Source organism: Aythya fuligula, chromosome 4 (genome assembly GCF_009819795.1).
Source record: "Aythya fuligula isolate bAytFul2 chromosome 4, bAytFul2.pri, whole genome shotgun sequence".
NCBI classification, from domain to species: Eukaryota; Metazoa; Chordata; class Aves; order Anseriformes; family Anatidae; genus Aythya; species Aythya fuligula.
The window spans coordinates 66,126,356-66,140,332 of NC_045562.1; the positions used below are offsets into that span (position 1 = coordinate 66,126,356).

Genomic DNA, 13,977 nt, shown 5'->3' on the forward strand with positions numbered 1-13,977 from the left:
ATGCATTTAGCTCTTTAGCGATGTGACCACATCTTAGCCATGTATGCAGCATTATATGTATCCATACATCTCACCTTGACTGTAGAAACTAAGTGGAGAGAGTGAAACAGGGAAATATCAGTGAAACCACTGCAAAATCACTGTTTTGACTTAAATTGCAAATATACAAGACATGTCTTACAAAATATTCCTCACAAGGACTGACGGTAGTGTATTCAGGTAACTTAAGTTCACGTACAGGTATTTTAACTATTATTTGTATTTTATAGCTGCTTCATCTGTTCTCTTCAGACACTTGTTTGTGGCTCTGGTCAGTGGCTCAAGGACAATAAAAACCTCAAACAGGCATGAGCTTGTTATTTCTAGAGAAGCACAACTGATCTCTATGCTTGCTTTCTTATTTACATCCCTATACTGTCACTTTCCCTGTACCGGAACAGCCTCTACTGTGGCCTTGCAGTGAACCAGACCTGACAAATCATCTGCTTGAAAATAGACTTTTTTTTTTTTTTTTTTTTTTGGTGAGATTAGTTTTCAGACAGTTCCTGTTCCCTAGCTGAGTCCACTGCACAGCACAAATGTTTGTCCCAGCACAATGAAAAAGGCAGTGTGGGAGTAGAAACAACCAACCAAAGGACCATAGTGTGCAACTTATCTTCAGCAACTACTGCTCTGGATTGTAAAATGAAGCTCCAAGAGACTACTTAGGCTCCAAAATGAACTTCAGCTCCAACCTTCCAAGTGAAATAACTGCAAACATTGGGAAATCTAAGATTTAAAGGCATAAATTCTGGGAGACAAAAATCCTTTGAAGGACTAGGCTTTCATTTGGTCTACACTTCACATCAGCAGTAGCAGAATCTTAATTTATTGTGTGTTTGTTAGTATTTCAGTTTCACTGCCAGTAATTCATTAACATTCTGCTACTGCTACAGCTACCAATAAATAAATTAGCTAAACATTTAAATGACATAATAAAAAGGACTTGAATTTGTATGATGTATGATATCTCTAGCATGCAAGGAATTGCAGTGAGGGCTTTCAGAACCCTCAGTTTCTTTCCAGGAGGGCTTCTTTTACAGGACTTACTGCTTTTCTGTCCAACAAATTCCCTTTACCCATTCCTATTGGGTTTTGTGTTTAGTTTTCAGCATTCAGAACTCTGAATCTAGCTTTGTTGTTACAGAACACATTGAATGTCACAGCAGGTTGTATGTGCAGAGATCACATGCTAACTGTATATGAAAGGTTGTTAAAACTGCTAGTAAAAACCCTTCGGTTTTCTGAAGTCCATCATTAAATTAGATACCACTAACAATTCCTGTTCACCCAGAAGACCCTTTTTTCCCCTACAAACAATTCAGTTCAAATAAACAGCTTTCTCTTTGGCAGTGGTCTGCTGTATTGTTGATAGCTTAATTTCACTAGTTCTTCCCTTATCGTAGGTTTTGTCTGCTCAACAGACCGTATCCACACTACCAGTAGATACAGCTGAATGAACTCCGAGCACGTTTTATAAAGACAGGCATGTTCAGCACTATTTAAGAAACACAATTAAAACTAATTTTCAAACTCTTTCCAACATAAATTCAGGTGGGCATGTTTTCTTTTTCTGAACTGGAAAAGCAGCAGTTCACTCTTAGTTACAACAGGATATGAAATTGTTTCACTACTGATTTGGTGGCAATCATTTACTGAGGTGCGCTGCATAATGGGAAGGTTTGGTAATGTTACATTACCCAGAGTAGACAAAAAACAAAACAAAACAAAACCAAGACAAAGGGGAAAAACAGAAATGGCCATCAGCAATTAAGCTCTTGTTTTATGTTTCTCAACTTCTGTACCTGCCATACATGTTACTGAAAAGCCCCTGGATCCTAACTACACTTCTGTTTTTTTTTTAGTGCTTGTTTTTTTTCCCCTGATATTTCGATTTTGGGACCACAGTGAACAGCATATTTCACAGAGTGCTAGACTACTAGCAACAGGTGGACATTTTTGTATTATAAAAATAAAGACTGAAGCACTTGCATCCCCTAGTGGCAGCCCGATTTATTTTTTGGAGTCTAAATTTAACGTAAGAAAAAATGTATTTCTATCTTTAATCACGTATGTATTTATTACACCGAATTTTGTGAATGACAAAAAGAAAGGAAGATAATTTAAAATACTTTGAAGTGATTTTTTTTAAATGTTATTCTAGTTAAATGACATTCTAGTTAAGAAGTTATGAGAATTATTTGGAAAGACAGACTCTGAAGGAGCAGGTTAGTCAGTTGAATTCACACCACAAAAATTCCCACATTATTTCTGCAACTCTTACTGAAAACATTACACTTTGTATTAGAATGTATCAGTCAAACTTCAGCCAAATGACAGAGGAGATTAATCTTCTAAAACCAAAAGGGACTGTTACAATCACCTTCTCTGTTCTCTTACATAGCATAAATCAATTACAATGTCCAAGCAAACTAGATTTTTTTCTCCATGGCCTACAAATATGCTCATGAGTTTAAATCTGTATACCCATGTTGAAAAGGCATATCATAAACTTTGAGTACAGGAACAAAATCTGACATCTCTATCAGTTTCCCTGTACTCCGATCTTCACTCTGACCATTTATCCTAAGTATTACTCTATGGAAATATATCTGATTTACTTAAGTGTCAATGGTAGTAGAACCAGAATTCATATGTACATTCAAGAAACTGGCAAAGTATGAGGTAGAGGCTAATGCTTTTAATAACAGCATAATGGGATCTAATACTTTATTAGATGAACATACATACAGATTATATGACAAATTTTCATTTTTTTCTTTTCCATCCTCATGTTGTGCTTAAAACAATGCTGCAAATTAAGAATGAGCAGCAGAATTTGACTATTTCTACTGAAATATGAAGCTGGATTACATTCGGAATACTCAAACCCATGTTGCTGTGCCATCTGGTGGCTACAAGTTTGTAATGCAGATGCAGGCAAATCCCAACTAAACCTCCCTAAATTCTTGTCCAGGCCTCTTCTCACAACCATCCTCTATAAAACTTCATTTGCTGTATGCTTTTTTTTCTTCTTTCATCTGTGTCTTTACACTACAGAGCATCAATAAGAATTATGTACATACACAGTCAGAGCCACTATTGACACTACAGGTTATTTGGGGTATTAGGAGGTTAAAGTCAAAAGACAAGAGTTTTTGTCTTTTGGTAAAGACAAAAACTACAGAACACCTATGACCTGCTGGAAAGCCAGTCAAAACCATTACATTGCAAAGAAGGATACCTTAAGATATCTGCTTTTTGCAGATGGCAATGGCACACTGCAATGACACACTATGTAGGTCAACAACTGAACAACAAACTGAATCAACAGAAAAAAAGTAAATTGCAAGCTTAAAGAAGTGACACCCACTAACACCCCCTTTATTATTTCAGATTTCTTGTCTTTAAACAGAGCTGTAAAAATAATGTAGGGGTTTAAAAAACAATTTTAAATATTTTCTGTTTCTATGCACAAATCTATCAGATTCCTTTGGTCAGCAGAGACTCAACATGGCCACTCAATGCCATGACTGAGAAATGAAGTCCAGGAACTTCTTTATTTCAACTGTACACATAGAATACAGAAGAAGTAACTAACCTCCTCATCTGAACTGGACAGGGTTAGTCCAGGAACCTCATGGCTTAAACAAGACAGGTAATGAGTCTCTGACTTGTGTCAGAGATCCAGACCTACTTGGTCACAGTAATCTTATGTCTTTACTAACAATAAGCCTTGTCTGTGGTCCTCTACTAGCCCTGCTTTGGGCTGGAAATTAATGTGCAAAAAAAATGAGAGCTTACACCCATGTGGATTTATAGACTAACATGCTTTAGCTAGTAACTTTTTTTTTTTTTTTTTTCTTTTTTCAGTATTACTGTTGCAGAGTCTGACTATAAAATCACTCGGTAACATCCACAGAGTTATCAGTGGCACTTCGTACTCTAAAAAGTGAGTGGAACAGAAAGACTGAAAGTTCCAGGAATAGAAAATAATGAAATTCAGGATTCTTCAAAATTGATATTTCATTTTATTTTAAATAGCAACATATTAAAGCTACTAGCTACCTCAGCCCTTTCACCATCTCAGAAGGACAGGCAGAATTGACACAGGATTTCAGGATTTTGCACCACTATGCATGATATAATGTAGAATGTTTCCTCGTTCAAACAGATAGACTTACCCATTATCTAAACCATTCTGCCCAAGTTTCTTTCCTATGTCACCTACCATCACACCTGGCATAGGTAGGAGAGTTTTTGTATCTCGAATCTGCATAGAAGAGGAAGGAAACATTAGTTCAGTTGTGGGACAATTAAAGTTCTTGGTTGAACTCTTCAAACAGTGAAAATATTCCCATATTTGTATTCTGTCATTAATACTAAAGAAAGCTCTCTGATTTTCCAGGCACATAATCCTAGATATAACTCATACTTACATATCCATTCATTCAGGACATAGGTACCATAATGAAAATTACTTAAGCTAATAACAATACTTCGTTAAATAAGCCTTAACACGGACCAAACTAACATTGAAACCTCCTTCAGGTGCACGCAGAGAGCAGGAATCAACCTAACTTCAATTGAACAATCATCTTCGAGATATTCCCTGACCTTAAGCCTTGTCCAAGACTTTCAGGACTTCATACAGCATAGGTTATTTCTAACTGTATAGGCAGTGTGATAATCTTCAGGCTTCTTACCTCTTCTGCATTTTCCAGTTGCAGAAAACTGACATAAAATTGGCTGAACAACCAGCACAAAAACACAGTGAACATTTTAAAATGGTGCACTGTTCACAATTGCTATTAATATTGAAGGCATTCATTAAAGTTCTGGTCAGCCGTAAGAAACAGTATTAACAGAAGATCTTTAATTTAATACCCCTCACCCACACAGAAAGACAACAGATTAGCAATATTCTTATCCTACCTGTACAATAAAGGAATGTAATCCTTGGCATTGTCCATCAGGAGTATACAGTTGGGCATACACAACTGCATGGGTGGCGTGTTTCCCCATATTACCAACCCAGAACTTTGCAGCTTCAAAATCAGGTGTATTGATGATAAATTCCTGCAGCCAGCAAAAAAGGAACAAAATGATTAAAATGATAAAAGCTATTCATGGACAAGATCATGTTTTGAAAGCATCCTTTAGCTGCCAGTATTTCATCCTGTACTGTGCTTCAACAGTTAAAATGTCTCTTACAGTGTTCAACTTCGGAGAGAACTCATGTGGGGAGGAAACCTTTAAAGGAGAAAAAGTTCATGACTTGACTGCAAGGCCTAAATTTCAGCCTTTAAATTGTTCATTGAAGCAGTTAAAAAAGTAAAGCGAAGTGATGGACTTTGAAGCATTTCCTAGATCTTGGGTTAAGGTGAGCTGAGTCCACTGTGGGCTGAAACTTCTGCAGGGACCACCTCCTTCTTGTGCAGTTTTCTATGGAAAGGAATGCTGGCTAACAGTGTGAAAGCACATTTTCCAGTTCGGACAACTAAGGGACCACGAGTAGGATCTACTCTCTAGAATACACGTATCACAAAATGCAGACATAGCTTCAACATTCAGATTTTTAGATTACAAGTACTGTGTTTTCTGAAGAAGTCTAACCTTAGATTAACAGTGTTAAGTATTATTCCTGTGCATTAAAGAGTAACCTGAGTGCTACGATCAAATGTGGCAGTGGTCCGTATGCCTTTGGTATTAGTTCCATGGCTGAGTTCAGTCAGAGCAAAACATCCAAAAATCTAAACAAAGAGATATAAGGCACAATTCAAGACTAGTTTATTAGAGTAATTAAAACCATAAGACATGAAAACGATTACTAATTTAGCTCTTGAAAAGTGACTTGCAATTACAAAATCTACCTGCAGTAGGGTAAAAGATTTTTTTCCTTTGCTGATGGCTGATTTATTCAGACAGGTACAGATTGTTACATCCACTGACTGATAGTTTTCAACTGTCTGGGCTGAGAGAACTCTTTTGCGATGAAAATGGGTGAATCATATGAATATATGCATACACTTGATTCTCCATCAGTATTTGGGAACACCAGCTGTTTGAGGTCACACTGAAATGTACATATTGCACCCTTTTACCTAGGCTGGTTTGGCCTGTGGTATGCACTCGTAGTTACCAAACCTTTGAAAAGCAAGTGAAAACAAAAAATGTAGGAGTATATTGCTGTCTGTCTACTGCTGAGACATAAACAATTTCAGAAGATTTAATAAGCAAGGAAGGTGAATGGTTGACAAAGAAACAAGATAAAAAATGATAAAGAGATACAAAAGAAGCATGATGCTCAGTTTGAATGCACTCAGGAGTATTTATCTTGCATAATCAATGAGGGTCAGGCAATGAGTGAATGCTGAGCAGGAGAAAATGTTCAGGATTGGCTCTTTCTGTATCAGGTAGGCTCGACTTACTGTACAGAGCACTTGGTTCTGGGTCTCCTTTGGAATACCTGTGGAGTTTCTGTGGCATTAAGAGATTATTGTTTTCCAGTTTATAGCATTTCTATGGAATATTTACAGCATCATGCCAAGGGCTTGTGTTGCATAGCATATGATGTAGATGTTGGAGTCTTTGAGAGTGCAAAATTTGCTACCATACTGTTAAAAGACACTGGGCAATAACAAAACTGGCATAGTGTCATCAATGTTGCCTTTTTGGGAGAAGTCTGCAAACTTTGACTGCATGTTAACTTGGACAGTCTAATACAGATTCAGGAACTGGCATGACAACTAGCAGTGAGAGCATTCAAGGCTCAGTGCTTCAATGTGCTCCTTGGTCTTCTTTTTGCTATTTAGAAGTACCTAAGTAGATCAGAAATAATACAAAGGTACAGGTAATGCCATGTTTCTGACAATGCCCAGTTCTCACAAGCTATTCAAAAAAATTTACCTCCATGTTAAAAACTTTTCCCAGTAGGTCTGCAAACCTGTTTGAAGCACTCAAAATTGTACCTGCAAATACCTGTAAAAACAAATAATGAATGAAATCGGTAATCCCATGATAGAAAACACAAATATATATGCAATAGTGATATCCATTAAAGAGACAAGGGAAAGGTTGGTTGCATAGTAAACTACTACTTAGACTATACCTTAAGGAAGCAAGTCAAGACTTGATCTTGTCATGGACCCTTTGCAGAGGATTGAATACTCTCTGAAGAGAAAACACTGAGTAGTGAGATCAAAGACTAAATGGCCCATTGCTGCAATATTTTCAAGACAGGATCAACTTTTCACAGTATGAACCTCTTCAAGCCTTCCATGCAAACTCTTAGAAATGCGTAGTGAGCTCACTTTCCACTTTTATATGTGGATATCTCCTTGAATAAAGCAAAATTTTCAGACTATTCTAGTTTGTTTCACAGCAAATAGATTGGGAACTGAAGGTAGCTGCTTCAGAACCAGTAAGATTATTGTTTTTAAATCTACCTTCGGTTTTTCTAAAGAGATGTTCACATAACAAAACTCCAGACCTTCCCTGCAATGAGTAATAATTTACTAATTCAGCAAATATTATTTGACCACCTATCATAGAATCACAGAATGGCTTGTGTGGAAGGGACCTTAAAGATCATCTAGTTCCAATCTCCCTGCAATGGGCAGAACACCTCCCAGTAGGTAGTGGGAAGTTACCTATGTTAAGTATTCCTTCTGAAGTATTTTCTGAGAGACTCATCTAGGGGGGACCTGATGAACAGAAGCCCAGCCACTGATGTCAGTGATAATCTCTACACTGATTTCAATTCCTTCTGGATTCTGCCTTGAATCAACACTCAAGGGGATGAGGCAAGGAAGTTTCTGATACTTGTCTCTGGAGCTGTAGAAGTTCTTTTAGCTACTGCTGCCATTGAAGAGGCAGAAGAGGACACAAAAGGTGGAACTGTAAGCATCAAAATACCTTTCTGTAGCTGTGCCCATACTGTTTCACCTTTACTCTCCAGGCAGGATTCCAACAGAGATGGGGCTAAATGACAAAGATCTACTAATGTTACCCCACAGTTCTGTGATTCTTCCAGACAGATAAACTGAATTTGATTTTTCAAAACAATGAACTGGAAAAAATATTGCTTTAATACAACAGACAGAAAACAACAGATTTATGGTATTATGAGACACTTAAATTCAAATATATTTTTGACCTGTACTTACACCACAATGCAAGAAATACTGGAGACACGGAGACCAATCATACATTCCTATGCAGATAACCATATTAAATATTTTTAATGGATTCTCTATGATCTCTTGCTGAGTAAGAAAGTCATACTCAAAGAGTCGTTTACAGCGCAGGAACGTCAGCTCCTGATACTTCTCACGGCTCAAATCTTCTCCAGGACGATGTGCGAAGAAAGGATCATTTTCTAGAGCAGAGAAGATTCTGTTCTTGAGGGTGGAAAAATGACATGAGAATGTTAACAGAAAAGCATTAATAAAACAAGTTAATGTTCTTCTAGGATAATACTAGGCCTCAAACTACAATAGTTTGATAGACTCAAGTTTATAAAGGCAAAATCCCCCAGAATTAAAAATATATCAAAATTGTCTGTCATTATATATACAGTTCATGCAGCTAAATTTTACAAAAGCTCCTTTGTCATGAAGTAACAAGTGTGAGACTGATTCACTCTGAATGTAAGAAAACGGTTTGTTAAAAGTTACTTGCTTTTTATAGCCACTTAAATATTTCACCATGAAGCTGAGGGAAGGACTCTAACGAGCAAGGGCTCTCAATCTGAGAACAAAGGCAGAACTCCAGGGGTAGCATCCAGTTAAAAATATGCTGTAACGTTAAAGGCATTAGGGTACCACAACTGTTCTGTTCCCAGGTGAAAGCAGAAACGTACTCCATTTAATATGTAAATGTGCACATCTTTTAAAATTTATTTTTTTTTTTTCCCTTAATTAAAACCACAGAATTATAGAATGGTTTGGGCTGGAAATGACCTTAAAGATCATTTACTTCCAACCCCCTGGCCATAGGAAGGGATACTTCCCACCAGACCAGTTTGCTCCAGCCTGGCCTTCAGCACTTCCAGGGATGGGGCATCCACAGCTTCTCTGAGCAGCCTGTTCCAGTGCCACATCACCTCCATAGTGAAAAATGTCTTCCTTATATCTAATCTGTATCTATCCATTTTTAGTTTTAAACATTACTCCTTGTCCTATAACCACAGGCTCTAAAGAATACGTAAGAAAGTTCTCCAGCTTTCTTGTAGGCCCCTTTAGGTATTGGAAGGATGCTCTAAGGTCTCCTTTTCTCCAGGCTGAACAATCTCAACTCCCTCAGCCTGTCCTCATAGCAGAGGTGCTTCAGCCTCATCCTCATGGCCCGCCAGTGGACCCGATCCAACTGCTCCATGTCCTTCTTGTGCTGGGGGCTTCACATCTGAATGCAGTACTCCAGGTGGACCCTAACGAGAATGATATGCTACAGCATTTTTATCACCTCAAATCTCTGTCTTGATGATATGATATCTGCATCTTCTTAAATATCTTTTGCGTGATTTAGAAAAAAAAAATAATAAAGTGCCTTAGGCAAAATCTTATTTTTTTTTAATTTTTTTAAGTCCTTTTCGCCTCTTTGAAAGGAATGTTGCAGTATAAAGGAAAAAAACAAACAAACAAAAAAAAAACAACAGATGATTCCCCATGCTCCTGTTTCAAAGTTAGGGTTATTCTCTCTCTATGAACAATACCATTTGCTCAGTTTTGAAACTCTTTCAGATGCAGAGCACTCACTTTCTCTTTTTTTTTTTTTTTGGCATACGCTTTCAAGTATATGTTAGATACAAAACAAGGCATTTTTGATTTCTTTGATCCTCCTTGTAAGATTTTAATACCTACAGTGCACCTTCAATATTAGCTTAAATCCACATAAATCTACACCATCCAAAAAAGGCAGTTCTGTCTCCTCCTACATCTTCCACATCATGCATTCCTACACCACTTTTTGAGCAGCAGTTCATCTCCTTTTTTTTTTTTTTTTGTAGGCCCAGCTTTCAGCCAGGTAGGCAAGCTAAAGTGTCCAACACATGCCACATAAGCATTAATACAAGCACAGAAGACAGTAGGAACTTACATCAGGTCAAAGAACAGCAGAAATACCATGAGGCATAAATTTAGGTGACTGTAAATTAATTGTAAAACATGATATATAATATTAATAAATATCAGCATTAAATAGAAATACATAATACATGATTTAATGTCTTATTATTTAATTTTTAATTATTATTTATTTTTATTTAAAAAAAAAGTTTAATTATTTAATTTTTAATGATTTAATAATCATAAAGAAAACTGATAAAATATAGTTCTTTCTCAGTTTGGAATGGATAATGAAGTCCTGTAATGTAGCATCTACTTGTCTCCACTGTATTGACAATTAGTAATGAAATAAACCTTAGCTGGCATCAAAGTAGTTTGCTTAAAAATTCAGTTCTGCTCTGGAAATTGCATGTGCAAAGGTAATTTCATGCTCCATAAGTACAGAGTGTTATTAAATACTTTGTGTTTGAAAATCACATGTGATTCTGTTGAAAAGACGTACAAAATTTAAACATGCTTACTGTTCTTGCTAAACTTACTTTAAGCTGGATGATATCCTCACCATCCAGAAACACTGCCATCTCCTTCCAGTTGAAGGAAGCTTTCTTTCGATATTTGCAGAGCGGCCCCTTGGGGAAATCTGGTAGCAAAGTATCCCAGGAACTTTGGTTGCCATTGGCTTCTTTCAGATTCACAGTGGATGCCATTGATAGCTAAACCGTTCTGCACCAAACAAGAAAACATACAACATGCACTGAGGCACTGCAGATGTCTAACTTTTAATAGTATAAAGAAATAAAAAGGGTTGTTAATTTAACCTGTTCAAATCTGTGAATACAGCAGTGCAAAGCAGACTAAAAGACTGGCTGTACGTTTTTCTAATTCAACTGACGTGGTACAAGCTAAGGAAAAATGTCTTTGATCAAATGTAAATGAATTACATGGCCTTTGTTACTAAAATATGGCCTGCACATTTTAAAAGGAGCAAAATATGAAACAGGGACAGCATTGGTGAATATTGCATAATAAGAGGTGAGAAAAGATCTAGGGAAGAAAATTGCATGTTCTGAATAACCTAATGTGAATGATTAAGCCACTTCACTTCTATCTGTAGTGCAAAATAAAATATAAAAGCAACCAAACGTGCACAACAAAACGAAACCCTGTTCAGAAGATACCAATACTATCTCCACATTACTAGTTAAAATTCAAGCAATTCTTATGTAAATGTCATGTTGGTTATGCGTTAAGGCTTATTATTGCATAAGTGAAGTAATAAGCTGTTGTTCAGGCATAAACAACACAAGTCAGAAGACTTAAGGGAAATGGTAGGAACTCTGCCCTTATGTTCCACTGGTTGAATATATGAATGAGTAACCATGCAATAAAGTCATGTACACCACTGCAAGAAACAAACTCCTGTAAATTCTGCACATTTGCAACTCCTTTGCCTGATTGAAATAAGGCAAGTCATTATGAAAGCAGACTTCCCAAACCTCCAGAATAGTTAGCGTAGTCCTTTGTTAAAGAATTAACTCATGACCATCTACTTTCACACATCTGCAAAGTTCTGGAGAAAAAAAAAAGACACTGTGTTTCAGTTTCAAACTTAGATAGAAGATCTATTTTTGGAATACAAACTAAAGTTCTCATGCTTTCAAAACAGGTAGAATTTTCTTCACTAACACAGAAACTGTACAAAGACCGTAAACCCTCCTAAACCTGCTTCCAAATAGTTTTGTAATATTCTAATACAAAAAAATATTGCTTTTGCCCTTCCTTGTATTTTGCCAAAATGTTTCTTAAGGCCTGAAGTACTGAATAGTGCATGTTATTTTTTTTGCAACAGAAAATTATTATTTTCCTCTTAATCTATTATTTTCCTTAATTGATTTTTATAGAGAATAGTCAGTGAAATGAAGTTTTTCCATCTAACTTATATTTTTCAAAAGTCTATATGATTTCTAGGTATGTCAGATACCACTATATAAACTGGAAGCACTTTTAGATCAGTGTAGAAATGTTACAGCTGAATTTTTCAGGTGCTGGGCTAACATATATTAATTGATTTTAAAATGAAGTTTAGTAATTTCATTTCCAAAATTGGTTGAATAAATCCTGTTTACTAAGTTAAGAAAATTTAAATTTCAAAAGTTAAGTTTGAAAAGTTAAATTGGAATCTTCCAATAGGAAGATTCATCATTATTTTCTCAGGAAACAAGGACTTTTCTGCAGCTGGAATTCTTCCTTTATTTGGTGAAAAATTGTGCACTTAAATTCATTAAATAAGGATAAATTTTGGGGACTGAAGATCAAAGGCACTAGTATTTGGCTAATGTCAAGCAGTTTACTTAAGTGAACAGAAGGTACTCTAAAATTATTGCTGTAATGGACATTTGACTTAATTAGCCAAAAGTCCATTCAGTTATTTGGAGTACTAGGAAATGGGGAGCAGGAAAGGTGGAGTGGATAGATTACTGTAGATAACAGTACTGTAAAAGTACAAAGCAAATATCTGATCAGACCAGCATGGAATGATATGGTGCCTTCCAAAGCTCCTACTAATTTAATATTGTCCAGAACTGGGCTAGCTCTCACAAATAAACTTGGCTATATATACTATATATGCTAACAGTTCCAGGAAGGAGCAGTTCCTTACAGTACTGAGCAACTGGTTTGGAAAGGAAAAAAAAAAAAAAGAAAAATAAAACCCAAATCCCAGGCGCTGAGAAAAAGCATTTCAACCTGAAGCCATACCAACAGACATTACCCTTTTACTGGCAAACAAAAGTGAACTGTAAAGCATTTAAATCAGGCTGAAGCTTCTAGCTCAGAACAGAGAAAAACATGACATCAAAATACTGCAGTTATTTAAATATGTGTGTGTATAAACATTATTTACATTGTAAATCAATGAGACTGTTCAAATAATTAAACTAAGCATTCAAGAAAAGTGTTCCTGCATAGCAAAACAAACAAACAAACAAAAAACACATTTCCCTCTCTGCTTTCCTACAATGCTTTGATTAAGTCCTTCCAAGCAACAACTTCAAAATCAACTAGAAATCAAGCCAGGTATTTATTTACACCAGAAGAATGGCAGCCAAAGGACTGCCCCAAGGTGTTATGTCCATCCTCGAACAGTATTCCACTGCCAGTTTGAAATCCGCACATGGATGTGGCATGAAACAACGGTGCAGATTATCTTTAACTCTCTGAGAATTGCTGCTTATATGATACATGTTGAGTTTATTTATTTATTTAATTAAATGTGGAAGGTGCTCCTGCTGGTAATTCAAGTTCCGTGACTGCCCAACTCCCTTTGAGGTTTCAGTTGCACAACCTCTCTTTGAATTGCCTAAATTAAGCAAAAGGGGCTCGTTTCTGGCCGGAAAGCAAGAAAAAAAAAAAAAAAAAAAAAAAAAAAAAAAAAAGACTACGTGAGATACCACGTTTTACTGCAAAAGCGTGCTAACATTTGTTTCCTCGAGATTGAGGGGTCAGATAGTGTGTGACCTGCGGGATTACAGCCCTAAAACCCCGATCAGCTTTCCCAGAAATGCGTTTTCTACACCGAGGTACGGCAGTCAGCACGACAGCTTTGAACTTTAAAAGCCGTAAACACGTTAAAAACCCTTCAGCCTTGCTGCTGGGACTAAAGGTACCTTACACGGTGCTGCTTCAGGGAGAATTCGCAGCGTTTGGCGCCCGCTCCCCTACACAGCAGCAGAGCGCTTCTAGGAGCCGCTCCGCAGCCGCCCGGCACCACAATTAATCGGGTTTGCAACCTTTACGGGCGAGAAGGTGATGAAGGGCCGCTCTGTTTACCGTCGCCGTCCCCGCCTCAGGAACTGACGGGAGCAGGACGCGC

The 13,977-nt window shown here is 36.9% G+C and overlaps 1 protein-coding gene across 4 annotated transcripts in view; it reads right to left on the minus strand.

Annotated features, from left to right (window-relative positions):
• Positions 1 to 13,940, minus strand: part of ACOX3 (acyl-CoA oxidase 3, pristanoyl) — a 34,909-nt gene extending 20,969 nt beyond the window's left edge. For 2 of the 4 annotated variants that reach the window (XM_032186594.1, XM_032186597.1), the window contains exons 1-7: positions 13,772 to 13,940; positions 10,646 to 10,829; positions 8,208 to 8,441; positions 6,949 to 7,020; positions 5,703 to 5,792; positions 4,975 to 5,118; positions 4,224 to 4,312 (exon numbers count right to left, since the gene is read on the minus strand). In XM_032186594.1, the coding sequence (XP_032042485.1) occupies positions 4,224 to 4,312; positions 4,975 to 5,118; positions 5,703 to 5,792; positions 6,949 to 7,020; positions 8,208 to 8,441; positions 10,646 to 10,813 (797 nt within the window). In that variant the 5' untranslated portion in view covers positions 10,814 to 10,829; positions 13,772 to 13,940. Of the gene's footprint in view, positions 1 to 4,223; positions 4,313 to 4,974; positions 5,119 to 5,702; positions 5,793 to 6,948; positions 7,021 to 8,207; positions 8,442 to 10,645; positions 10,830 to 11,602; positions 11,646 to 13,771 lie in introns of those variants that run through there. The other 2 variants (XM_032186595.1, XM_032186596.1) reach the window with 2 other exon arrangements.
• Between the last annotated feature and the right edge of the window lie 37 nt (positions 13,941 to 13,977).